The sequence below is a fragment of the Tetrao urogallus genome (genome assembly GCF_951394365.1).
Source record: "Tetrao urogallus genome assembly, chromosome: 10".
NCBI lineage: Eukaryota > Metazoa > Chordata > Aves > Galliformes > Phasianidae > Tetrao > Tetrao urogallus.
In genome coordinates this window covers 3,817,386-3,844,867 of record NC_136823.1, presented here as the reverse complement: position 1 = coordinate 3,844,867, position 27,482 = coordinate 3,817,386, and the positions used below count along the sequence as shown (strand labels likewise).

The following is a 27,482-nucleotide window of genomic DNA, read 5'->3' as shown; positions in this document are numbered from 1 at the left end:
AGCTTTTGCAGTCTCTGGCTTAAAGAACTTTTTCATCTTTATTTATTTATTTATTTTTAACAGAAGATAGCAGTGCTCAAAGTTTACAGATATCCCAGAATACCGGCAGTCTGTCTGGACTTTCAAGGTCAGGTTTTTCAGCACAGAAACCTGAAGTGCTGATGAAGTTCCCTAACAAAGCTCTCCGAGAGCAAAGAGAGAGATTCGTTCTAAAAGCTAAAATGCAGCTAATGCCCAAACAACTGTCATGGAGTTTACCAAATCAATCTATGCTGTGACAGGGGGGCAGTAGGCTCTTGCCCCCCATCCCAGCCCCACAAAACGGGAAGGAAAAGGAAAAAGGGATAAGGAGATGGGAGCTGGGCTCAAGGGAGGAAAAAAAACCAAAACAACAGTGGCAACAATCTACAGAGGAAAACTTATTTTACTAACTATGATATTGGAATGCAAAATAACACAATACAATCTAATTGAAATTGAGACTAATAAATCAAAATACAATAGGAGACTTCCTGAGACTGAGTCAAACCTGAAAAGCTTGGTACGGCCAGGAAAGCACCTCCAGCACCACTGCAAGGCAGTAAGAGAGCACCCAGCCAGGAGGGACCAGACCCCATGACTTCCACAACATCCAGGGACAGGTATCCAGAATTGGAGCATCAACACTTTAACTCCCAGTGCACTACGTGATGTTATGATGTGGGATACCAAAAACCAAAAATCACAAAGCCATAACATAACCTCAACTCTTCTTGCCTTCTGCAGGTCATCTCTTAGTGTCTGTGATGGTATCATACTATTACTATGCATCCACTTCTGCAAGCACGTTTCACACTGCTATAAAGTATAGCATTGCTATATGGAAAAATGAGTCAAAGGAAAGCTATTTTCTCCTGTAAAATATAAGTGAAGCTTGGGGAAGGTTCAGAGGGCCTTGGAATGTCCTATAAATGCTCTATAACTGAAAGTCAAGAATGAACTATAATATAACAAGCTATTTAGTTCAGCATGTAATGTAAGAACAAAACAGCATTTTCATCTCAGAGAAGGAATACCAGTTAAGGTCTCTGAGGCACTAATTGCATCACGTTTCCCTGTTTCAGCTAGCATGTCTTTGTAATGAACTATATGAAGATATAACCTGTAACTCTAAATAATTCATAGCAGATGCTTCATATTTTCATGCCTTAACAGAGGCCAAGTTCAAGCTGCAAAAATATTCAATAGTTTTTTCTGATAATAAGAAATGCAGAGACCCCCAAGTTTTCTAGGTGAAAAAAGAATGATTTTTCCTCTGTACGTAGGTACACTTGGCATACAGTTTAATTCTCACCCTGCTTACTGAGGCATTTGGAAAAAATAAATGAAATCATGCAACAGCTGATAACAGCTTGTCATCAACATACAGCACAGCTTGGTCCTGACTGAAACACTTTCTGAAATAAATCAGATTTTGTCCTGATGCGAGCTGCTACAGAACTAAGATAACAGAAGAGATGAGCATTGTTTTATCAGCAGCTTTTGGAAACATTCTAACATGACTATAAGCACAGTCTCTTAAGCTAAGTACTATAAGACAGAATACTTCCTTGTGCTTTTCCCTGCCAGTTTTGTGTATATATATATATACACAATATATACATATATATATATATATACATATATATATGAAAATTATACAGTAAATAACTCCTAGCTGCCACTAAAAAGACTTTCAATTTCCCTTGTCATACTCCACTTACCTGTTTTTCCATTAAAAACTGTGAGTTTTGAATTTTTAAGTCCAAAAATGCAGGAGACTGCATCGACAAGTCCAGTGAGATTCAAGGTATTATCTCCTTTTGGATTTTCCAGCAGCAACACACCATCTAAAACCAAAATTATAAAATTAAGATAGTTTTGGAAGAAACATCTGGATTTCATGATTTTCTAATGAGTTCCTGTAAGTTTCCAAGCTACTTTAAAACCTGCACCACAACATATTTCCAAAGAATTTGTAAGGGAAAGCAAGGGAAAGAAAAACAAACAGGAAAAATGTGTCAAGTGTATTTCAGATTGCGTACAGAAGATATATTTGCTTCCACTAACAAAGCAGTCAAATTATTGTCACTGAATTACAATCCAGCACAAGACTGCTTACAAAGACACAGGCTGTGTGTCAAGATGTTCACCAGCTTTGTTACTCACATCTGTTCTTATTTAGGAAGTAGCTTCATGTACCCCCTTTCCAAACATGTAACAAAGCATGCTTGCTTCGACGCACAAATTATAAATTCATGTAGAGGGAAAAAGTTCCAGAGTGCTCTTAGCTTGCTCTCCTTTCAATTCGCAACTCAACCTTGTAATGCTTCTAATAGTATCACTCCATTCGCTTATGAAAAGTACTTTTGACAATCCAAACCATGATCGTGGTATTCTCTAATTCAAGCTTTCTTTCCAGTTCTGTTCTTAGGCACTGATTTTCTCAGAAATAGTACCTTCTCCACAGAAAGGCATCACCTATATAGAGTGCTACAGGTACACAGCCTGTGTGAGTGAATACATACTCAAATTCTCATGCACCTCCATATGAATATTCCCATACAAATCCTTCTGCAGAACATAAATAGCACAAGTGCACACCTACATATTTACTTCAGGTCCATATCTGAAATTTTTTTTTTTTTTTTTTTTTTTTTTTTTTTTTTTTTGTGCTTTTAGTTTGCTATTTGAAGAGCTATTTCAATGCACTATTGGAAGGCAGCTTGCACCACCTTTCAAACAAGTTCTTGGCTCCAACGTTCTTTGCTTTGTTTTCTCTACACTCTTAGCATAAGTCTTCCCTGACAAAAGGAAGCAGGCACATTCCTACCTTGCTCTGTCCCATTAACACAGACTTTGAGGTTGACGTAGGAACAGGCTGGACCAACACGCTCATACAAACCACCTCTGACAAGTGTAATTTCTAGCTCCGATCCCTTCAGCTGAAAAAAGAAATGGGATTATCTGCAACTTGCTTTGTTGAAAAACATTTCCTTAAGCTGCATTAAGAATTTTGTCTTACCATGCTAAACATCACTCTTATTTAAATAAAGCAGAAGATTTTGTCATGTATTCCTTCAGAGACAGTATTCCAAATATAATTTTTTCTCTAATACAAGTTAAAGATGAATATCCAACGCAAGAAAAAAATAGAGTGGAATAAATAGCCTAATTTTCACTCAGTGCTGCTGAGCTGTGATGATGGTCTCCCAAAATATAGTCCAAAAATGGATACACTTGAGAGAAGATGACAATTCCAGAGATAGCTCAGAGAAGTTCAGGAAGACAGGATGCTGCTCTCAGGATATCTGCTGAAAAAGCCTTCCTTTTTGCCACTGTCTACAGAGAACAGCCAGGGTAGAAGCTCTCCTGATACCAAGTCAGTCATTGTGAATATCTCCCCATTAGCAACCAGTGCATTAATTACAACTTGAAACACTACAAGAAATGCAATATGCATCTTCCTTTCCAAACGTGATACAGGATGAAGAGACTTAAAAATACATAGCAATACTACATGAACAAATGTATTTTGTATCTTAAATCATGGCTTTGTTAAGACTATGCACAATCCTCTCCCTGAACTAAATACAGTTTGATACTTCCTGCACTTTTATAGATTTTCATGAGTAACATTCTAGAAGACCACTAAATTTACATTTGTAACGAAACAAATGTCATTCATAAACAGTGATACTATGTGGCCATTTTACAGTGGTTTTGGTTTTTAAATCCATTTGGAGAAGGCCTTTGGCAGGAGCACAAACATGGAAATGCCACTCTTTGCTGAGTGCCTCTAACACTAAAGGCACTGATGGATCAGCAAACCTTGTCTTGTGTTTACCCACTTTTGCCAACAATTACTAACAACTTTTTCAAGCAGCTGCTTTTCCTTCCCAATATTTTCCTCAACAACAGCTCATTTGGGTTGTCCCTCAGAAAGAGTCCTTGGGAGTGTTGTTCATAATTAAGACCTGGTATAAAAAAAACTGATCCAGAATAACTTCACAGAAATATCAACCCTGAATGCAATCAAACACTTCCAAGAAAAAAAAAAAAAACAGACTGCATTTCATTTTTATCCTGGGCTTCATGCATATTCACTACCACACAGACATCCTCCTTCCTTTTAATAGCTTCCAGAGATCCACTGCAGGGATCCTGCAGAGCTGATCTGACTCATGTGCAGCACTGCACATGTGGCTCTTCCACCTTGCAGCTGCTTTTGTACCTGGAAGTGCACATCAGTCACCACAACACATCTGTGTCAACGCTGCTTACCCACCCCCAGTAGCAGAACACAGTCAGTGTATAATGACAGAAACATTTACTTTAACAGAACAACAGTATTTTTGCTGTCTAAACAATGAACTAATCCAAATAGAAATAACTATGTCAAATGCTTCAAGCATACACAAATTGCTACCTAACATATTTAATTTGGTGCCCCAGCAGCCTTGTTTTCAAGCTATTAAATAAAAGTAACCAATCTCACCTGTTATCTTTTTAAACCAAAGAAAGAAACATGGACACTCATGGATATGAAACAATACCCCCTATATCTCACATATTGATACAAAAATATCTGCCATCAAAACAATTTGCTCATTTAAAAGCAGATGGCAAATAAGCCTGTGCAGTCGATGCTGTTTTCTTCTTACCTGGGTGGTCTCCTGGATGAGAACTTCTTTTGAGGTAGGAACCGGGTAAGGCTTCAGGGCAGCCTTTATAGTTGCAAAAATGAAATCTGTATGTTCCTTAATGACAGTATCCAAGTAATCACCTTCTGGATCTGATCTGTAGTACACTGTAATCTCATCTGTGGGAACCAGGTTTCGCTGCAGGAGAGACCAAATACAGAGTTAACCACAGCAATATGCATACAGACTAAAAGAAGGATGCTTATAAATTATGAATCATATTAGATATTTACTGGACACTCATTAGAAGTTTCCACTGAAATATTAGAATAAAGCAACCATTTTGTCAGATGAAAGAGAAAGAGGCACGAAACACGGTGGTTTCTTCTTCTGAAGATAATGAACAAAAAGCACACTTTCCTGTAAGTACTTCATTTTCAAATTCATTCACCATTCCTTCTGTTTAATCTGAAAATCTACCAGATTTATAGAAAAGCTGTTCTTGATGTATGAGACATTTAATAGCACTCACATCCTGGGAGCCTAAGCACTGTTCTTCTATTGAACAATATCCCAGTCAATGATACTTTCTTAACACACAGCAGTCTCCAAAACATCTTGATGTTGTTTTTGAATGTGGCAACCTGATTTCTAGGCTTGCACATCAGTTCTGTCACATCTCACATACTGACACTTCAGAAGAACAGCAGTTAATTGGAATGGTACACTTACTGATACTGACTGACAGCACTACTCTGCTTCAGTAAGAAAACAGTTTCAAGGAGGAAAAAGTCCTAATGCCATCCCAGCAACAGTTACTGTAATCTGAACTTGGTTATTTTTATCATTCGTATGCTTTGGTAACACGAGTGTGAATGAGAAAACGACAGAATAAATGCATATTAGCACCATGTTAATTAGAGAACAAGATTAAGTATTTTGATATTCACCTAAATAAACTTAAATGAACTCATGTCATTAGAGAAGTAAATTTGAGTGTAAGATTCCTCGTGGTTACATTGCTTCCTGTTCTTACATGATAAAGATATGTATGTACATAACTGCAGAGTGTTACATGCATGTAGCTATTTTATAAATAACTATTTTGGTGTAAGTTTGACATTTTTCATGTGCGCTCTTACTGCACATGAGCACAGCCTTCCAACTGATCACCACCAAGTTAGCCCAGTTGGAACACCTTATATGAATATATATCATAGAACAGCATGCTCCACATTTGTGCATGAGGGGAGAGGGGACTGTTCTCTTTTAGGGACATGGATTTCCTGTTTTATTTGGTTCTGTTTGTCTGCTTTGTTTAAACTTGCAGGTTCTGAAGCTTTTAAATGTTTTACTCTAGAAAGGCACGTGCATGTTTTGTTTAAAGACTTCCTTGTCTCGTGATCACCTTGCTGGTGACCTGGCTTTCCAAGCACAAAAATACTGACTTCAGCTCTTTTTCAGTTGGTATTGTAGAAGTTACATTGGTTCAAAGTGCTTCAACACAAAGGTCAGACAGCGTCACTTGTATGCATGATGAGAACAGTTTAGAACAGAACCATTAATGTCAATTGGTGCCTCCTGCAATTTGCTAAGGCACAAGCTTGTTCCCTTTTGCAGTCCCAGGCTTGGATGGCTTGGCTCTCCACCAGCCCAGCTGAGGAAACGCACCACAGCTGACTGCAGAACAGAACATTTGGCAGGAGAAGGACAGGCCTGAGAGCTGGTTAACTCTCCCTTCAGCTATGTTGCTGGAGGGAGAAAAGCAACAGGGGCTTGGTTAAAAAGGTTTACTCACTACCAACGATTTATAGTAACAGCTCAAGGTTCAACTTTAGCTACTTACAAATACAAATATATTTCTAACCATTTATTTCAGAAAGTTGACAGATTAGGAGTAAATGATATAAGGTCTGTGCTTAAAAGGTCAGTATCTGCTACATGTAGTAGAAAGATAGCTCAGAAGTAAACTGTCCTGTTTCACTGCCTCCCAACCTTTTTGCGAAGCTTCTGAATGCGGTTGATCACTTCCCGGGCCACTCCTTCGTCCACCATAGACTGGTCTGGGGTAACATCCAGCAGAACTAAAACCTAAGGTAATGCACAGAAGACAGCTGAACAGGTGATGCACTGGAAACAAGCCACTATAGCTTGTTCAGAAGCACAGCTACGTTTTCACAGAGCTCCTCACAAAATATCACTCTGAGAGATGTAATTCAACATCTCTAAAACAGTAAGAGTGTTCACCAAATACCAAGAGCCCAGCTGAATAGACAAAACCCCAACTTTTCATTTTCATTTTATTTTTAGAGGAATGCTTTCTTTAATTTAAAAACAAATAACCAATAAGATCACCTGAGCATCAGAGTGCGCCTCAAACTGGGCAGATCCTCCTGCAACCTGATCAAAAGTATACATGAGACGTAGATCCTCCCCATGAAGCTCATGTCCTTCTACAACAATGGTGCCTACAGAATTGACAGAAGAGCCTCTTTTACAATTGAAGTAAGAAAAACTCTCAAAAGTTCTGAACACTTAAAATTTCAGACTTAAATCCATGAAATGCACAACGTTAACCATGAAGTTAAACAGCAATTAAACATTTAAGACACTCTGAACTATCCCACATTCAGGTTTTTCTTACTAACACTTCTACAGGCAGCAAATTCTGCTGAGAAGCAGACATTTCAGCAGGTGTCGGAGCACACTTTAAATGAAACAGAGTAAAACTTAAAAACAACCTACATTTTCAACTAAATGAATAATTTACATTCAAGCAGTTAGCCAAACAGATGACTGGAAAGTTCACAACCACTTGTAAAGCTGGAATTGAAACCATGTATTCAGAATAAAAGCTGTCACACAATATTCAGTTCAGTTGGACTCAGTCTTACAGAACAGCTTACAATTTGGACATACAGCGGACTTTGAATAAGTGAGTGGAATAAAATCAGAATATGTAAAACACTTCTGTTCTGCAGTCAAGAAAATCATAAAAGAAAAACAGAAAACAAGATTTCTTAACATAAAATTTAATAGAGATGATAGCTGTGAGATAAGCTTTTCCCGAGGTCCACAGAAGGAGACTTTCATATTTGTTCCTACCCTTAATCAACATGTCCACGTGCAATTGCTTTAATTTTTCCTTACAGACGCAAAATGCCTGTGCTGTTGGCTTTTTTTTTTTGTCAGCTTTGCCACTGTTTGGCCATTTGTACCACCACATACATACCTGTCTCTTGGAATTCCTCCAGCTGCTCACTCTTCAGCTCTTTGATTGCAGCCATGACAGACTTAAATGCACCTTTCAAGCGCTTCCCAAGCACCATGTGATCAGGTTCTGCTCTCAGCCGGACTCCATATTTATCTTTATTTGTGGATAACGTCACCTGGCGTACGTTAAGCTCCTGTATAAAGACACCATGAGAAAAAAGTGAAGCTGAACAACAGCCATTTCTGACAACTGCTAGAAAGGAAGGTACAGAAAGACGGACCACAGCACTAGGAGAGGCACAATTCCTATGCTGCAGCTTTTTTGAATGGTTGCCTCTATGAGCCAAGTAATTTGCTAACCCAGCACAGCAAGTAAACCCAATCAACACAGAAGATCCTACTCCTGTCTTCAGCCCTTAGGCAGACATTCCACTGACACCACACAAATCAGATTTCAACAGCCTCTCTTATTTTAATGTTACAAATGCCCCAGAGAGTTAAAACTACTATCTCTGTATGCAGTGGTATTAGAAAACGGCCTGGCAAAATTCAAGAGGAACTATGTGACTAAAACATGCCTTTCAGAATGCTTTTAGCCAGAAAACTCAACAACTTTACGCTGCAAGTTGCACAATTGTTACTGTTTCTTTTTGACTCTTACCTGCTTATTCTAACTCCTTCCTGTATAAAAAAGCACCTAGCTCAGGAAAAACCACCATGCATGCTTTGCAGCACAGGAGCTCCAAAGATCAGTGTGTAGGGACACCCAAAAAACCTCCACCAACTTCAAAGAGGGATCCAAGACCAAGAATGTCATTTTGCCACTACACAGAAACTTGAGTGGGTCCCTATTTTGAGTAATGTTTTTGTAGTTTTTGTACCCATTTTTGAAAAGTAACACAGTTGTGTTAGAGTTTTACAGAACTGATTGAGCAGAGAGTCTTGCTACCACATGAGGAGAAATCTAAGGACTGGAGCTATCTGGAGAGAAGAACAGTAAGGGGGGAATATGACTGAGGTTTAGAAAGTTGTCAAAGTGCTGGATTAAAAAAAAAAAAGTTATCTACCAAATCCCCAAATAATCTCTGAAGTTAAGGAGCACGCAGTGAAAGTTGCAGGAGATGGGTTTAAAACAATTTACATTGAGGAGTTAACTCCTGGAAGTTGATGACACAAGAGGAGACGGGAGGAAGGCAAGAGTATATCAGCATGTCCAGAAAGGAATTAAGCTCCTGACAACAGGCAGGTGAGAAGAAAGTAAAAGGAAGGGGTTGGGACGAGTCAAGCATCTTTAATACAACAGCTGCTAATGGCTGATGAGGAAATGAGTCTACTGCAAGAAGTAGCCCAACACTTGTGCTCTCTCTTGAACAGACTCTGCTATTGCAGGAGACAGCATACAGTGCCAGATGAGCCATTACTCTAAGCCAGTAAGTCATTTCTTATGTTCTTGATTACAAGTATTTTCCTCATCATATAACCATACTAAAATTACCATTAAAAATATACCATAATTGCACAGCCTGGCCAGCGTACAACATGAAATTCAAAAACACAGCACAAACCTCTCTCCTCTACACTTAATTCCATCCAAGAAACAACTGCATTACACACGTTATTAATTACATCATTAAATGATGCCTTGGCATGCCTCCCATAAAACCAAGAGCACTATATCCCAATGTTGTTTCAAATGTTCAGGATAGCTCTGTTTTTCCCCTGCCTTGTAAAGCTACAAAACAAATACTTGTCAGAACTTGATTCCAAAATTCCTGGTTTCACATCGTCTCGCTCTTTATCCTTGTAGCATATCAGGGACAGAACTTGAAAGGTTTGAACTGCCAACATGCCACTCTTCTACAATTACAGATCTCTGTACATATCTAAAGCTCATTTCACTATAGTTTCATAGATTTTGACTGTCAGATTGCCCAATACTTACAGCATGTTGTGCTTAAATCTCCTCCAGAAGGTTGCTAAGAGTTCACAAAAATATGATATGGAACCATCAAGTGCATTTGGCAAGCAAGCTACTCCAAGTCTTGTAGGAAGCAGAAGTAAATGGTGGCATCAGCATGAAAGGAGTAGCAAGAAGCCAAACTGACTCAGAAGTAATGCTTAAGCACAAGCTCTGAGCTCAAAGTCTAATTCCCCAGGAAGTCCTACTGACATGAGGAGCCAAGAACCCAACTGAATCCAATTGTATTTAATACATCTTTTAGGAAATCTAATGAAAATTATGTACTCCAGAAATTCGGTTTTAATTGGAATGAATCCACAAGTGGTAAATGACTACCTTGTGGGGAAAAAAATAGTAATCCAAAAAAATAGCACAAATTTAAAGATGATTTTTGGCCTGATTAGGTAAATTATATAAAGCCAAGACTGTTAGGACAATTTTCCTATGCTAATTAGATTAGGAAATCATTCTTCTGTATACATTATTAATTGTAAAACTAGAACAACTCTTCAAAGAAAAAAGCAACTCTGTATCTTGGATTTGTTTATACTTGTCTCATTGTAGTGCCTTGATCTAAAGTACTGCTTACTATTATTTCCCTAGAAAACCAAAGCCAATTACACCTGTTACATCTCACTCACACAAAGTGGGGCAAATGATCTCTCATATTCACAACAGGAAGAGCAGCATACTTCATGCATTCTTAGTACTGTGCAAGGGCCTTCAGTTTGTGCCAATATTCCATGAGCCAGACACAATCAGACTGCCTTGTAACCCCCCTACCGACTGCATCCAATTCTCAGAACAGAGAAAGAAATGCTGGTGCTGTGCTTCAGCTGGGCTGTGCCCTCTGCTTAGAAGGGAAGCAATACTGATCATGTAGCATTGTAAGAAACAAGGTGGAAGAAGCACACACTGCTACAGCTCATGTGTCAGTTAATTCAGCCTATTCATAGATTCAGTCTACTATGTTACTGTGACACCAGTACATTATGGAACACTGGTAGACCTTGAACTTAATGAAAGGGAAAACAATTATTCCTGCTTGATTATAGCCATACATGGAGGTGCAGGTTGAACAGCATACAAAGTTTGGATGCAGACAAGACTCTGACTGCACACAGGAATTGACTCAAATAGAAGCCTAAACCACTGGAAGTAAAGCAGCCCTCAACTAGAAGGCTGTAGAAGCCTCCATCTACAAAACAATGAAACACAATCACATTCAACAGTTGCTAAAATCTTCCTGGATTCATTTCATTTTATGAGCTTCGCTATTTTCACACGAAAAGTCCATGCTCTGGATAGTTCTAATATTAAATTCCATTTATTTAATGGATTTCCTGTTTTCATGATGAGAGGGTAGGACTGTAGATCAATGAACACAGCTATTTCTGAAAAATTCATCGACAGATTTTTCAAGGAATGAACGATTGTACTTTTCCATCTCTTTTGCTGGCAACTGCATGAGGTCAAATGGTATTGTTTTTCTCACAGAGCACTAGGAACACACTTCTGGCACTAGTTATAGGTTCTGAAGTTCTAAATGCGGGAGGAGGTTGAACAAAATTGCAGATAAGTAGTAATGTTCCCACTTGTCCATACTTATTGACCTCTCCAGCTCTGAATTGCCCTGGTTAAAAACTACATTGATTGCTATGCAAAACAAACAAAGAAAAGCACATTACGATTCAGCATGTTGAATTTTAAGATACAAGATATTTTGTGTTATTTTTATTATACATTTGCACTTCTATAAGCTAACATGACAGGAAAGTCTTACCAAACCCACTTAAAAAGCAATTAAGATTTTTTCTTAATTAAAAAATTGTGCACTAAGGAGATTTAAGAATTTAAGTCCCGCAGTAACTAAAAGCCAAAAGCACAGAACACTGATCTAAATATGTCTTGTGCATCAAGCCATGACTTCCTTACCCAGTGTTCTGCTACAAGAAGTTTCAGATACTTGGTGTAGATGAATACGTAGGCTTTGGGAACAATGGTGCTGTTGGAGTAATACATAATTGGGAGTTTAAGAGGTCCTCCTCTGCTTCAGTCATCTATTGAATTTCCTGTCATCAGCTGGCACAGCTGCTGTCACCAAGACAAGCAATTTGTGCTTATCTTGCTCACGTCAACACAGATTTTTGTTTTCTTTGTCAGGGCAAAGTAGTTTATCTTGACAATGCCAACTTGAACTAAAAAAAGTTCCATCAGATTTTAAGCACATGACCAGATGTTCTATTTCAGAGCCCTCTGAAGACAGCCTCATTACAAGGAACAAAGAATCCTTAACCTACCAAGGGCAGGCATTCAATGAGGGCCAAACCATTTCCAGATGAGGAAAGAAATCCCTATATCCCCTACTCCCAGTGGTTATTATAACTGAAAAAGAACTTGTAACTCACATCCTCCGTGACACGTTTCCCTGAGACAACACAAGAGGTTGCATAAACTTATGAAAGAAAACAAATCCATTAAGGCTACAGCACCATAACTTTATGCTTCATGTCTACTGCATGAATTACCACAGCTGCTGGAACTGATGTTGTCATGATCATATCTAAACTGAGCCGGAACGTGACAGAGATTCAAAAATCAAAAGTGACATGATAGGAAGGTCAAAGACCAATTATTAGTAGAAACAGACAGTCACCACACTTCCACCCAATGGAGCCACGCTAGTACAACAGCAGTTGGGAAGTATAGTGGAAGTAAAATAGAATGAAGAGTTAAACTGTAACAGTAATCTGTCTTTCCCAAGTACTTAAAACTCAGAAAAAGGACAGACTTAGGAAGATGGTGAAAAATATACCTCATGGCTCTCCTTTCCAGAGGTGAAGCTATGATGAAAAGAAAACAGAAGCCTCATAAGCTGTGCAGATGTACAACTACATTGCTGTTGAATTTTTTTTCTCTTCTGATCTTCACTCATTTAAACAGAGATTATTTCAAGAAGATTTGAGGCCAGGACACAAGGAGGCTAAGCATGTGGTTCACAAGCATTCAGAAACTATTCTTTAAACCTCTAAGTGACATCTCCCATAATAAAAGGTGAAATGGAAGGTGGGTAGTTTGTGTGTTACACTGTACTTATCTTCTTTAATAAGGATCCTGTATTAGACTAATATCTCTTCATGAAAAAAGAGATCAATCAGGAGGTGTTAAATAGGGAAGATCATCTGAACAACTAGAAAGGTGTTGTCATTTTCCAAGGCCAGGCTGAGCCACATATAAATAAAGACAGACTGCATAAGGGAAGGATTCAAGTGAACAATCTAGATCAATGCAGAAGTTATGGTCACAAAAAATCCCTGATTTATACTCTAATGCATACTTCATACCCAATATCAACAGCAAATGTGTGCCCTTAGAATTATTTCTAGATTGCTTTCTTAACAAAGAGCTGATCCTTGAAATGCAATTCTTTCCTTCCAGTGATACACACAAAGTCATGGCATATGTCCATAGACAACAGTGGAAGATCTAGGTGAAGCAACATCCAACCCAACAAATGTCTACTACAGCAAAAGGAGATTAAGACTGCTCAGAAAGATCAGTATTGCTTAACAAGTTTTCCTTCTTTCCTCCCTGCCTTCCAGAGCGGCTCGGAAAGACCCCCAATCTTACAGTGGAGACATTTACTTATTGTACTTCCTGTTCAGAGATGCAATTACAAAGCCGCTAGGCTGCTAGCTGTGAAAAATTACACGTATCACAGCTCATTATATCAAATGCACCATCACAAAAAATTTAAGACAATACTTAAATTTAATTAAGAAGTTAATACCATTGTTTTGCAAGTAGTTTTCTTCTAGATGCTGATGCCTTAAAAATTCCAAGGCAAACTTGGCACCACAGCTTATCTAAATTCATCACTGCAGCTGAAAAACATCTCACCATTCCCTCTTACTGTTTGATTCTTCATACATCACTGACATGAAAGCACACATTAAGTCTATTTGTAATGAAATGTAATTGAACATAAAGCCCAAAAAAGCATTCTCTACATACCATCTCTTAAGCAATCAAAATTTAATAGGCTTTGTGCCTTCAAAACAGCTGCTAAAATGCAGTATTGAATTTTAAAATATTTATTTATACTATAACCATCCAAATAAATGAAGTTGATTTACAAAAAACTTTTTTAATTTCACTTCTTCAGAACACTATGGATTTTTAAATGACTTACTAAAACCAGAAAGTCCAGCCAATTTCAGCAAGTTAAGCTCAAAAAAAAAAATTTTTTTTTTTTTAACTTTAGTTTTGAATGACAAGGTTTTTATCCAAATCAAGATTTAGATGTAGGGCAGAGGCTGCACTTCTCTAATGGTCACATATTAGAAGAATATTGCAGTGGCACCCAGGAGCAGATACATACAACCAGACGTAGAGACTAAGACCTTATTGTATTTTTATTTATATCTCCTAAGCAATCTTGTGACAATCTTGTCTGGACTATTATTCACCCTTACACAGAACTCCTCTCTCTCAACTACCCAACTTAACCACCAAACATCCTCTAACTGGAGAGACAGACTTTGTAATTCATCCCTTTAACAACATATAGTTGAACCTTACTTCATTTTTATCCAGAAAATGTTTTTCCCTTCACAGTCCCTTAATTACTCATTAAGTCCCACACAGTGGGTTTCAGAGAAGTACGCCTCAGCACTACCACTGACTGCCTACAGTCAGTCTACCTTCACTTCTGCATATCATTTCCACTGATAACTCCTTTCATTACATCTCTTAAACTAATTTTACCTACTGAGTTATTACCACATACAGCGTGGGAAATCAGGATTTTGTTTCTTAAGATAACTGACTAATATACACAATCCAGTTAAGCATTATGGTCACGACGTTCTTACCTCAAGTATGTACTTCTCTAGAGACCTGATGTTTTCCAGAGCCTCTGGGTCTTGATGGATAACAACTACTTCTTTCAAAGGATACTGGAGAGAGGAAAAAAACAAAACCTTTAATCCTTCTTAATGAATATAATGAAATTCAGAAATCATTACATAATCATTTGAAGTAATTCACTGTTGAATTCTGTCTGCTATTCCAACCTTAATTACTCAGTTTCCCCAGTCTTATCCCAAAGTCACAAAGCCAGCGCATACTCACACGGTACTGGTAAGAAGCATTAAGAATTCTAACCTTTACTGGAATGGTTTTTCTGTCTCTGATTACTCGTCCAAGCTCAATAACAGACTGCAAACAAGAAACAGCATTTTCAATTTTTCTGTCGATCAGATCCTCCCTAAATTAAAAAAGGAAATGTTATAATGCTTCATCACATCTGCATTTGTTTGAGCAGATTTAAAATATTTGACCTAACTCCCTTAAATTTCCTATATATAGGAGACCTCTAACGCCCTGTTTGGGACTAAATGAAAAATAAACACATTTCTCTTCTCTCTTCGCGGAGAAGATGGAGAAATAATTTACACTAAAACAAAATAAAAAGAGCTGTTTTTAAACTGTGCTTTATTAGCACCTCTCACAAAATGGAGATGATGAATTGAGTCATACTACTTTTTTTATTAGTATTCAATAAAAAGCAAGATTTACGCTCTTAATATTACAAGAAGATATAAAAAGGTATTATAAATAGAATACTTGTAATGACAATGAAACACCCATAATGGAACCAACTTGTTGGATCTCAATTTATCTTTCCCAGGAATTCTATGTACTATAGCTTGATGTTTTAGACAGTCCTGTCATCTTCTCTGGCTTTATTATTTTAATACCCTGAGGCAGCTCCCCTCCCTCTCCTTTTCTTTTCCTTCAGGAAGCAGACATGCATGTCTTGTTCCAAATGTACTAACATCCAACAGATTTGAGAATGAGGTTTTCCTGATTTCTTGAGAAGCTGCATAATTTGAACAGATCCTTTAAAACTGCCCAAGTGTCATATCAAAGGTACTGCTGTGAAAAAGGACAGTTGTGAATGTAACAAAGTTGTCAGCTGCACTGGGATGAAAACCACATATTTGATAATGACTGCCTAGAAAAAAAAAATCTGCTAAAGCAAGACTGATTCCAGGCAGCCACATCTTCTGCACGAGGGCTTCAATTCAAATATCACTACCTTTTCTGAAGCTTCTGTTCATCCAAGATCTAGTACCTATAACAGCCTGCAAAAAATCCTGGAAATATGTAGATTGCACAACGTAAAATTGAGCCCCCACAAAGGGTTGAATGGTACAGTGTAGCAGTGTTTCAATATCACCTGCAATATCACCACAATATTTTCCTCACGCATCCATTAGAAAAACATCCCAAGAAAAAAACACAACGATGCGCTTAGCAACTTGAGGTGAAACTAAATCCTCAACAATAATTCAGCTTTGAAAACATGTCTTGTAATCAGACAAGGGGAAAATTGATATGCAGGGGATCCAGTAAATTAGACATACTTCTAGCAGACAAAAACCAAAGCAAATATAACAAAAGGGAAAACTGTGCAGCCACTCAGATGCATGCATCTGCACAACGCAGCACTAACAGGAATAAAAGAAGCTACTAAGTCACTTTTAAACACCCATGCTAAGTATATGCCTGATCTGAGCTCCTACAAATCAGCTCCCTATCCTTCCATTAGCCCATGCTCCACGAACTCAAAAGCTTTTCTGATAACTCACGAGCTTCACATTCAATTTCACATTCTTTACAGCACTTTGCCAGAGAACAGAAAATCAGCACCATCATTATACGAATTTCAGACTCCTTGCTCAAAAGCTCTCACTACTAAGGCAAGCAGAAAGAGCATAAGACTTCCTCAAAGGTTATATAGCATCCATAAAAGAAACAACATTACTACAAGGTTTGAATTCTTAAACTCTCATGTCAAAGATCAAGGTCATCTCCTTTTTCTTAAGGGCTTTTGGAATGAGCTGCAATGCAAAAAGAAAAGGAGAAGTGTGGTTCTCTCACATCCAGTGACTAATAGCAGACTGAAGTGCAGGCACTAACTCAATACACAAATGTAACACCAAGGCACTAATGAGTTAGTGATTACTGTAATACAAGTGTCTCCTTTGGCTGGACAAAAGAAAAAAAATAAACAACACACACCCCACTCTTTAGGAATCAAATTCTAACTGGATCACACTGACAATCCAGAGCATATGTCCAATACAACCCTCGTGGAGCTAAACCTTTCTGAGACATGTGAGGCAAACACAAAAAACCCTGCCCATTAGCATTCAAACACATGATCCATCCGGAAAGCTCTCCTGTATCACACATTCTCTTACAAGGAAGTGGAAATCTCTGGACAATTGTCTAAATCTGAAGCCAGGAGAACTCACTCTACTGGCTCCATATGTGGTCGACACAAAACAATAATTCTAATCCACATGGGATTTGGCATCAGCATTTGGCATCTGAGCATTTGCTCAGAAAGGCCAAGAGACAAAGCAACTCCAGCATTCTTACAATGGTAGAACACAAGGAAGTTTCATAATCCTTCTGGGCTTCTTATAGGTAGACATTTTAGCTTTTTGTCAGCACTTCTTGAAGAATAAAAAGGATATTCCTTGTTCATTTGCAAAAAAAGAAAATCAGCACCATCATTACATGAATCTCAGACTCTGTGCTCAAGAGCTCTCACTTCTAAAGCAAGCAGAAAGAGCATAAGGCTTCCTCAAAGGATATACAGCATCCATAAAAGAGACATTACTACAAGGTTTGAATTCTGAGTGGGAAGCATGCATTCCTCCCAAAAGCTTTCTGTCTTATCTCTACAACTCTTTAACTGAGAATTCTGCTGCCTAAACGCAGAGAGAAAATTCACATTCAGTGTCAGAGTTGGGAATTGTATTGCTAAAGCTGTGTCCTCCTACAGAAAAGGGGCTAACAGCCAGAGCTTAATGAAAACTTGAACATTCTTCATTTGTAGAAAAAAAAAAAAAAAGTCTGAACTACCATCTTAAAACTCTTCCATTCACATTACTGAAGCAGCATTTTCCTTTTACTCAAAGCAGTTTTAAACAGGCTTATCCAGAATAATAAAAAATAGAAAATCCAGTAAAAACTCACTTTGCCGCACAGCAGATACCTCTTACCTCACTGGGGGAAGCATGAGGTAGTGGATGCTTTCAGTATTCTTCTCCTGAACTGAAGCTGGATCAATAAGTGTCTTCAGATTCTGGTACATCAGTTCAGTGATAAATGGAGTATATGGAGCCTGTAATGTTGCATGAATTCATTATCATTTCTTTATTGTTTGTATAATCAGTAATGCTTACGAATTACATGAGGACAGCTCACCAAAAACAGAAAGCTCAGTGTCCTTGATACATACCTATGAAGTTACCCAAAAGCAGGGTGAAATAAATGTACTACTTATTGACCTTCTTCCTCAGCTCCATATTACTTGATTACCACATAAGAACTCTGAATGTGTCTAAGCTAGGTGGCATTTGCATTCTTTACAGTAGCATTGGCCAGACAAGCCAAGAAAAGGAGAAGGTGGGAAATGAGCACGCCAGCAGCAATACACCTTCTCTCCTCATGTCAGGAGAGAACTCTACACCTTGAGTTTCTATGAACAACTCAAAAGATGCATGCTTTTAGAGTAATCACATTTTTAAAAGTCAATCGGTCAGCTGTAATTGTCTTACCATAAGTCTGCACATGGAAAACAAAACGCTGAACAAGGTTTCCAGGGCCATAATGCAGTCCTCAGTCCCATTCTCACCCTATTCAAAGCATTTGTCAAAATAAAAAAAAAATAAAAAAAAATAAAAAAAAAAGAGTTGGGAAAAAAAACCTAACCAATCACCATGTCACCACACGCATTTCAGTTAATTCCCAAGATTTCCTATATTAATGCAATGAAGGGCTTTTCCAAACCGTATTCTTTTCGTTCAACCCCATCCAGTAAATGAAACAAAATTACTGTCCATTTTGTTTGCTTGGTTGGTTTTCCTCAAAGCAAAGAGGAAAAAAACCCATTTATTTCTCATTTCCACTATCAGGTACAAACTGACAGTATTTTAGAACAGCATAAAGATTTTTGTGTAACATCAGGAAGCTGCTCTGTATGAAGTTAACACAGGCCTGGATTTTGTTTTTTGTTTTCAGTGCAAGACACAGAAGAAGATGCATACCTTCAGCCTTCTGCGATTCATTCTCACATACCAGTTGGTCAGAATGTCTACAAACTTCACTAACCGAGGCACTACTGTGTACAGCCTGTAAGCTAGAGGGGAAAAACGTGACTGTAGGTAATATTGGCTCCCTCCATCGAGCCTCTCACTTAAACAAATACTTTATCATTAACAGCTCTGTGATAACATCAAACTTTATCAGAAACACTTTTGTAAGTAAGATTAAAAATGCGATTACACACACTATTAAGTTAAGACCACATTAAGAAATTACACGTCATTGTTTCATGCTTCAAGACAAGTATCTGCCACCAAATTACTTCCCTAATCCTACGCAAACATGCATTATGGAAGCCTTATGCTTTTATCTGACTCACAAAGAGGATAGTGGATAAGAGACCATTAATCGTGAAGGATTTGACAAATCCTAGATTTGTGCATGCTATAAATACAGCCGAGTCACCACAAGTTCAACGGAAATTATTGTAGAATCTTACGATGAAGTTTCATTATCAATTACTGCCAGCATCTTTTTTTGTTGGCCTGATTTAAAATGAGACACCTATTTCAATTAATTCGGGGATAATTATTTGCTTTTTTTTTTTTTAAATTGTTTTCCCAAGAAATACAGTAGAAAAGAACAAAAGCTTAAATATTACACAGTTTATGTTAAACTTGTATGCAACTTCTTTAAAAAGCAAGGAATTTTTTCATCTCAATTTTGAATCAGTTCCATTAATCAATCAACTACTGAATAAAATGGATCTTTCAGAGCCTTGTTACACTTGTCACTGCATTTTCTAAAATAGAGATCTCTTTAAGGTAGAGTGCTGGTATTTAAACCTAAAAAAAAAAAAAAAAAAAAAAAAAAAGCCCTCAGGAGAGTCATGCCGTGATAGGGAAGAAATTATTTATAGGGGAGTCTGTATTTCTGAGAAGTCACAGAATGCCTTAGTTTGCAAGGGCCCTTACAGCCCACCCAGTTCCAACCCCTGCCACGGTCTGGCTTCCTCCACCAGATCAGGCTGCCCATGGCCCCCTCCAGCCCATCCTTGGGCACCTCCAGGGATGGGGCACCCACAGCTGGCCAAACACCCAGCTCTTTTCTAACTGATTTATGGAGTTAGGAAACTAGTTAGAAAAGCAGTAAGGAACAGTACACGTTTCACATGAGATTCAAGTTAGCCTGAAAACAACCCTTTTTCATCAGCTTCAATTTTCCCTAAAAAAACTCAGAGCAGATCTCTAGCTTCTAGCTGCAATCATCTTCCTACAAATACTATTTACAAATACTATTTCCTTCCCAATTCCATACCCAAGATCTCAGGTATACACATACTTTCCACTCTCCCACGAATTTTTTTTCCTTCCTACAAGGAGCATGAAAACTTGGATAGGCTCAATTTTTGGGGGTAACACATGAAACTCAACACACAACACCATCATTTCGTAAGAAGGTGGCTCATAGGAAGAACTCACATTTCTAACAGACAGACAAAACTCTGTCCATTGTAGCTTAAGGATTCTTTTCCTTTAATGAGATATTTTTAGATGACCTCACCTAAGTTTTATTACCAAAATAACAAGCTTGATTTACTGCAGCAAGATAATCATATTTAACATCTTGGTGAGAGCGAACACGCCAGTCTAAGACAGGGAACACAAGAGAGGATTGATGCAGAAGAGGATTGTCCTGTATCCTTAACCCCAGCTTTATCTATCACCCCGTTAATGCCTTCTTTCCCCAGACCTAAGTACACCTGTGGAAGGCTTCTAAAAATTCTTCTGAGGGCAACTTCAGATCATTGGAACTGGGGGGGGGGGGGGGGGTGGCATTCATTTGCTCATAAACAGTGGCTGGAATGACAAAAGCCACCTCCCTTCCAATGCTAAGGAATCCAGTGTCTTTAAAGATCCCCAAACTTGATCAGATCATGACTTCATCAGCAAGATGGCAAGATTGCTGAATCTGACTACTTCAGGGGCTCTTGTCTCTTCTTTTTGCAATTTAAACAGTCTACATACAATATGAACATTAAGAGTTATGAGATGATCAAAAGGACAACATATGCAGAAGAAAAAAAAGCAAGTATCTTTTTAAAGCTAAGTTGTATCCCAGCAAATTCTACCCTGCTTTACAGATTTCCCAGTATGATTACAAATAAATCCTCTCCATGCAACAATGCAAGGAAGTTTGTTCCCTCACACCCATGTACTGCTCAAAAATATTTTTAGCTGATTTAATCACTGGGAACTTTGGCATTGGTTGTTCTTTTTTGCAGCTTCCCCAATTGTTATTTCACTTTCTCTTCACTGCCATCTTTTAGCTACTGTAATAGTACTATCAATTGCCCCAAGCACATTAGAAGTTATAGCTAGAAGCTACAGCACCAAGTTGACAGGATTAGATGTGACAGAAGTGCCTCCTTACCTTTCAAAATCTCAGCATAGCAAAATCTGTGTTTACACCCACACAAACAGCATTTGATATATTACACAGTACCCAGTTTTATCCATACGTCTCAAGTAGAACGTGGAGGTCTGAGGGTGAAATGGCTCATTCTCTGATCAAAAATTCAACTCACCCCACCAAACACATGCATACCTGCCATTTCAGCTTTGAAGAACTGAACGAGCGACTGGGTGAAAGAAAGAATCCATTTATCCATGATGTTATTGCTCTCCTTAACTGTGTTCTCATTGTAAAGGAATTCTCTTCCCTCATCCTATCATCAACATAAAAACACATTTTCAAGTCATAAGGGTTTACATTCAAATCTTTGTATCAAACCACCTGTCAGTCCTAACTACCTTGTCACCTTTGCTGTGTTACACCATTTCCTAAGAGAGAAAATTAAATTCCAGAAAGATGTAACAGAAATAACCAAAGAAAACCTGGACTTCCACTGCTCCTGATCTCACCACTCAACACTCCCAGCTGCAAAGGAGTCCTGTTATTTGCATCTGTTAAGCAGACAAAATGTAGCACAGCACACAACAGTATGCAGCAATTCCTTCCCTGCTTGCAGAGTAAATCACAGCTCCCAGACTCAGAGTAGGTCTCTTGAATTTACATCACTCTTATCTAGGAGAACTCTGAAATGTTTACAAGAAATATAATGACCAAGATGAATTGTATCTGGGGGAATGACATTGAAAAGATATAATTCTTAAGATCACAATTTCAGCAGGGTGAAAAACAGAACAAAGTAACAATCCTCACTAAGAAAACCAAACAACGCGGGTAGAATTTTAGGCACCCCAACAGCGCGCTTTGTTGTTACCAGAACAGCAATGAAGAAATTCTGTAACACTTCACAGATTCTGCAGGATACTGTAAGCAAGGCCATAAGAAAGAACAGTGCCCAGTGCATGAACTGCCTCACCTCCAGGCATATGTTATAGCCAGCTGAAAACGAAGCTGGGAGGTCTGCTGGTTTTAAATTGGAGTTACTGCTGGGTTTTAGAAGTCTTTGAACTTTGCCTTCCCTCAGAATCCAGGTAAAAATTTTGCTTGGATTATTTAACCCAATAATTATGCATCCACTTATGCAGCATAAAGGAAAAGACTCTTAGAATAAAAGTATATCTGTGCACCCAGAAGTGCAGCAATCCCAGAGCTAGGTCAGCAATCGTTAAACTGACTTCAATTATGGAGGTAATTGCAGTAAGCAGAAAACTATTATTAGACTTCACCCAGGACAACGAGATTGTAGTTTCTTACAGGAGGTAGAATACAATGAAAAAAGTTGTTAAAACCTGAGCATTAAATCCAATTTAAGCAGTATCAGCTCCAATAGCTCATTATTTTGTCTAATTTGGTGCAAAGAAACTGTTTCACTGCCTATAAAGACGACGTACATCTGTTCAATCACCAAAGCTATTTGCTTAAGCACCTGGACTTTCCACTGGGGTCTTCCATCCTCTAGTTGCAAGATTTAACGGGATCACAGCAAAACACAGCAAAGCACACATTAGATAATTCAGAGGTTAAACAAAAGCTGAAATCTATTTGTGGGCAATGCACAAGGTTGTCTGATAAATGCTGTCTAGGGATCTTGAAAAAAGATTCATTAAATATTAGGCTCTGAAGCTACCAGACTTTCTTCCCAAAAGGGGCTGTTAAAAAGATAAAGTCATTTATTTAAGTCAGCCATTTACTGTATTATTTATTGAAGTCAGCTGCCTTTATGGCTTCAAATGGCAGCTCTCCAAAGTGATTAAACTGCCACTGTAATCTCATGTGTACTACAAGGTTGGGACTTTTTTCCCCACTCCCATGTAAGTCTGCACAAGCAAGCTGGAAACTTTATCACTAATCTTAGCTGAAAAAAATAAAAATGGTTTTAACAAAACCTATACAAAATACATGCAAAGTCTTCAGTTCAGAAGAAGTATTACCATAGGAAATATTCATCTTGCTTTCATTCTAGAAGCATAGAAACTCATGTAATCTATCCAGCATTTTTACTTCAAATTTAATCTACAAGTCCAAAGCATTATTGCAAATGATTTACCTTTCTTTCCATTTCTTTTTTTAAATTACATTTAATTTTTAAAAATAATTAACTGTCAACATCACAGAAGGCAAACATATTGCTGTGGCTTATGTGTTGTATCAAGTATTCCCAAGTTAAATACTTTTATGCAGATTCATAATTAAAGTCACAGTACATGAGTTCGTTCAAGAAATTGTCACAGCAGCTGCTGCTGAAAATGCCTTTCCTTTCATTACTTATTTGAAACTCTATTTGTTTTAAACCTGTGTGCTATTAAGCAATGTTCTTAGAGCAGAGGAACTTGCAGTGTGAGTACAGGCAATGTGAACTATCTAGGAAGCCAGCCTTGCGTTCAGTAAGAGGCTCAAGACCAGGTGGTCTACAAAGAGCTCTCTGCAAACCTAAATCTCTCTGATACTGCTCCACAGTAAGAGGGGAAAGTGCACAAAACCCTTCCAGTTGGCATTATGATGCTTGAGATATCCATACCTTATGTTGCAGGATGTGAACGTTCTGAACTAGGAAGCGATATGCATTGTACCAGGGCAGGAAGACATCCTTCAGTATGTCCCTTACTCCTTCCTCCTTAAATCTCAAGTTTTCTGCTCTTACCACTGGAGAATTGATAAGATATAACCTGAAAACAAGAACATATAAAAGCTTAAGACTGAATACGGTAACAAAAACGTGTAAGCATACAGTGAATTCTAAGAGCTGCACAGCAAGAGAAAGATGCTCAAATAAGTAGCCTCATACTGAAAACCCTGAAAAGGACAATTCTGTAAGCAAGTTACATTCTGAACATAAGGCAATTTACTTCCTAGTGCCACAGGATTACTTTTATAATCCTGCATACCGATTTTGAATCGGAATTTAAATTTTATTTTATATTCTAGAAGTTAATTGGAGTGCCAACAGGTAGTCTGAAGCTATCACAGTATCAAAACAAGCAGTGAATATAAAGGATTAGTGTTCATCTCTAGAAGGCCACCTGATATTTTATTCCCTTGATAACAGCAGTGCTTCTTACTCAACCTAGATAATTTTGCCAATTAGAAAAAGCTTCAGGCCCACTGCAAACAGGGCTGAGGAGCAATGCAGAAAAGACAAATCAGTAAAACAGCAGAAAGCAATGTCACCAAGAAAATTAGTCCAAAAAAAGGAACAAGGATTTGCCTCTTGCAAGTACAAACATGCCTAAGCTCCAGAAGTAGCTCTGAAAGAGCAAAGCAGAGGATTCAGATGAACCCGACCCTGCCACAAGCAGCCTCTTTCAGAACCAGAGTGCCTTCAGCCAAGGATGCATGAAATCTGCTCTACCCAGCAAGATCCTCCTAGCATCAGCCTCTCTTAAGCCAGCAGCTCCTCAGCACACATCCCTGGCTTCCTTACTGAGTTTGCAAAAAAAAATAAATAACCCAAAAAAACAAAACCAAACCACACAACACCTTCATAGACTCCCCATTTTATTCCCTGAGACACACTGGTGTCTATCAAGCTAAGTGAAGAAAAAAGAAAAAAACAGATCTTACTCAGGTATCATAAAACTTAAAAAGAACTTGATTTAAATATATTTCATTTAACTTTCTGAGTTCAAAATAAATAAAACACTTTTAGGAGACTTTGCATTTCTCAATAAAAATGAATTTATTAACTCATTTCCTCATATTTTCTCAACATTAAAAATCGTGATTCTAAACTAATCTATCTTCACAGACACTTCTTTTAGGAGGTTTTAAAACTTAATGTGGTCTGACACAGCACATTCAAAAATATCAGACCATAAACTCTCCAGAGAGGCTCCCTGCATGAAAATCAGTACACAAAAACAGAGCTGTCTGAGGGAACAGACAATAATGCAGGAAGATCAGCAGAATGGAAATGGGCATTTTCAGAAATAGATTTTAAAAAAAAGTATTTTCAAACATGATAGCTGAAGTCAGATTATGGATTTACAGAAGCAGAGAACAATTAGACATGATAATGAACTAGAGATGAACCAGTAAGCCCTGATATGAAATCAGAATTTATAAACGTGCATTTAACCAAACCTCCCATCGCCACTATTTGTGTATGTGCTTATCACTTGTTTGTTGGAGAATTCAAACATAACTTCGGTCCTAATCTGAGAGCTACTCTGGCACTCACCCAGAATCCATTTCCATGCTGGCTGGCAGTTAAGGAATCTAAGAACAAACCACAAACTGCCTCCACTGTTTACCATCACAGGAGGAAGCAGCGTAAAACTAATCCCAACTCTGAAGTATCCATTAAGCTGCACCCACCTCAGCAGCACTCTGTAGAACCTACGAGAAGTCACGTTATCTCTAACAAGAAACTAAAGGCAAAGTAGCTGTCCAAGGCTACAGGCTTTTGTTTGCTTTGGTTTTCAATACAGCAGAACTACACTGCCTTACAACAGGTGAATGCTAGGAGACTGCTGCCTTGTGATATCGTTCCTGCAAAGATACTTGCACCAATTTCCATATGGGAAAGAGAAAGGTGATACCTGATGATGGAGGACTTGTAACAATTTGGTTAGACCTGGTGATACCAGGCATCGAGCACAAAGCAAAACCTTCAGATCACACCAATACAGGGAGCTGACAGAATAATGCATGAGAGGTAACGCAGTAACCTTCTTTTCACCTCTCTAAAGCAGCAGCCTATGTTGTTTGTTCTGCATCTTAAGAACAGAGAGTATAACAACAGCAATGCCTACCTCAGAACACAGGAAAGCAAAGGGACAATAAGGACTATGGCAAGAAAATTCTCTTTCCAACATAACTAACACCTATCCGACTCTGGAAATATATGAAGTTTTTGGCAATGCTTACAGATTTCACATAGCACTCAAGCTTCAGGAAACATAAAATTGGACTTTTAAATTCACTGTACCACCAAGCTATTTATTCTATTTACCCATACCATATTCACTTAAGTAGCCTACATGAATATTTTCTGTTGATCTGTTTATTAAGTTACTGCTAGAAATAGTTGAGAACTACAGTTGAAGTGTATAAATATTCTTTATTTATATGCATGTGTGCATGTACACACGTTATGCAAAAGCTAAAGAAACTCTGCAGGGAAAGCAGTGCCAAGGAAAAACTCAATTGCAGCTTTTTCTATAAACAGAACACATCAAGCGCTTCAGTGAATAAGCACAGACAACTGAATCACAGAACTCCTTCCATAAATGAGCCCGGTCTGTAATGCTTTTTACTCTCTATGTGGGTGTAGGTATAAATAAATGTGACATTAAAGAATGAGTATACAGGCAGAAAAATGAATTAGCTTTCCAGAAAACAAAAAACATGAATAATGGAAGCGTAACTTCTGGTGTTTCAGATTTAAAACCAAAAAAAGGCAGATTGCTTCAGCTGAAACACCACTTGTGATTTAAAATCTCTGCTATGAATAACTCAAAGTCTTTTCACTCACTGTTTCAGCTACAGATTCGCTGACATTCTGCTAAATAGACCTTGACTATTTTTAAAGAACAATTCGATTGAATTTGAGAAATCTATCCAACACTCCATTGTTAGCATATACACAAAGATCATTTACGAGGTTTTTAAAATGCTAAAGCTTGAAAAAAATAAAGAGCTTTGCATCCATTTTTCTTTTTAAATCATCTAGAATACAGCAGTAAGTGTCTTACACAAATAAAAACCTCCAGCACACGAAGCTTTTATTCGGACCAATCCTTGCTACACACAATTATAGCCTATAATGAAATGTGTGACAGCCTGTCTTTCTTATATATAAACAGGATTACATGGCTCCTGAGAAATGCATAAGTAGTATACTCAGTTATTAACAGGTCTTTATTGCACCTTTATCTCGAGGTACCACTTCACACACCCAGTTAGAGTATCTAGACAAAGTACCAGGCAACTGCATAATTACATTCATAGGTTTGTATAATTTTAATGAAACACTTCAGCTGTGTGCTTAATCTCTGATAGGACAATTTATGTACACACAGAAAGCTGCTCCACTTCTGCTCTTCTGGTTT

The 27,482-nt window shown here is 38.0% G+C and overlaps 1 protein-coding gene across 1 annotated transcript in view; it reads right to left on the bottom strand.

Annotated features, from left to right (window-relative positions):
- Positions 1–27,482, bottom strand: part of IARS1 (isoleucyl-tRNA synthetase 1) — a gene marked incomplete at its 3' end in the record, with an annotated part of 91,095 nt that overhangs the window by 9,787 nt on the left and 53,826 nt on the right. Inside the window, exons 19-31 of the mRNA XM_079540508.1 lie at positions 23,951–24,098; positions 21,568–21,688; positions 18,963–19,054; positions 18,474–18,551; positions 17,916–18,037; positions 15,001–15,103; positions 14,709–14,792; positions 7,894–8,068; positions 7,017–7,129; positions 6,657–6,752; positions 4,683–4,859; positions 2,852–2,963; positions 1,743–1,868 (exon numbers count right to left, since the gene is read on the bottom strand). Of these exons, the coding sequence (XP_079396634.1) occupies positions 1,743–1,868; positions 2,852–2,963; positions 4,683–4,859; positions 6,657–6,752; positions 7,017–7,129; positions 7,894–8,068; positions 14,709–14,792; positions 15,001–15,103; positions 17,916–18,037; positions 18,474–18,551; positions 18,963–19,054; positions 21,568–21,688; positions 23,951–24,098 (1,547 nt within the window). The remainder of the gene's footprint in view (positions 1–1,742; positions 1,869–2,851; positions 2,964–4,682; positions 4,860–6,656; positions 6,753–7,016; positions 7,130–7,893; positions 8,069–14,708; positions 14,793–15,000; positions 15,104–17,915; positions 18,038–18,473; positions 18,552–18,962; positions 19,055–21,567; positions 21,689–23,950; positions 24,099–27,482) is intronic.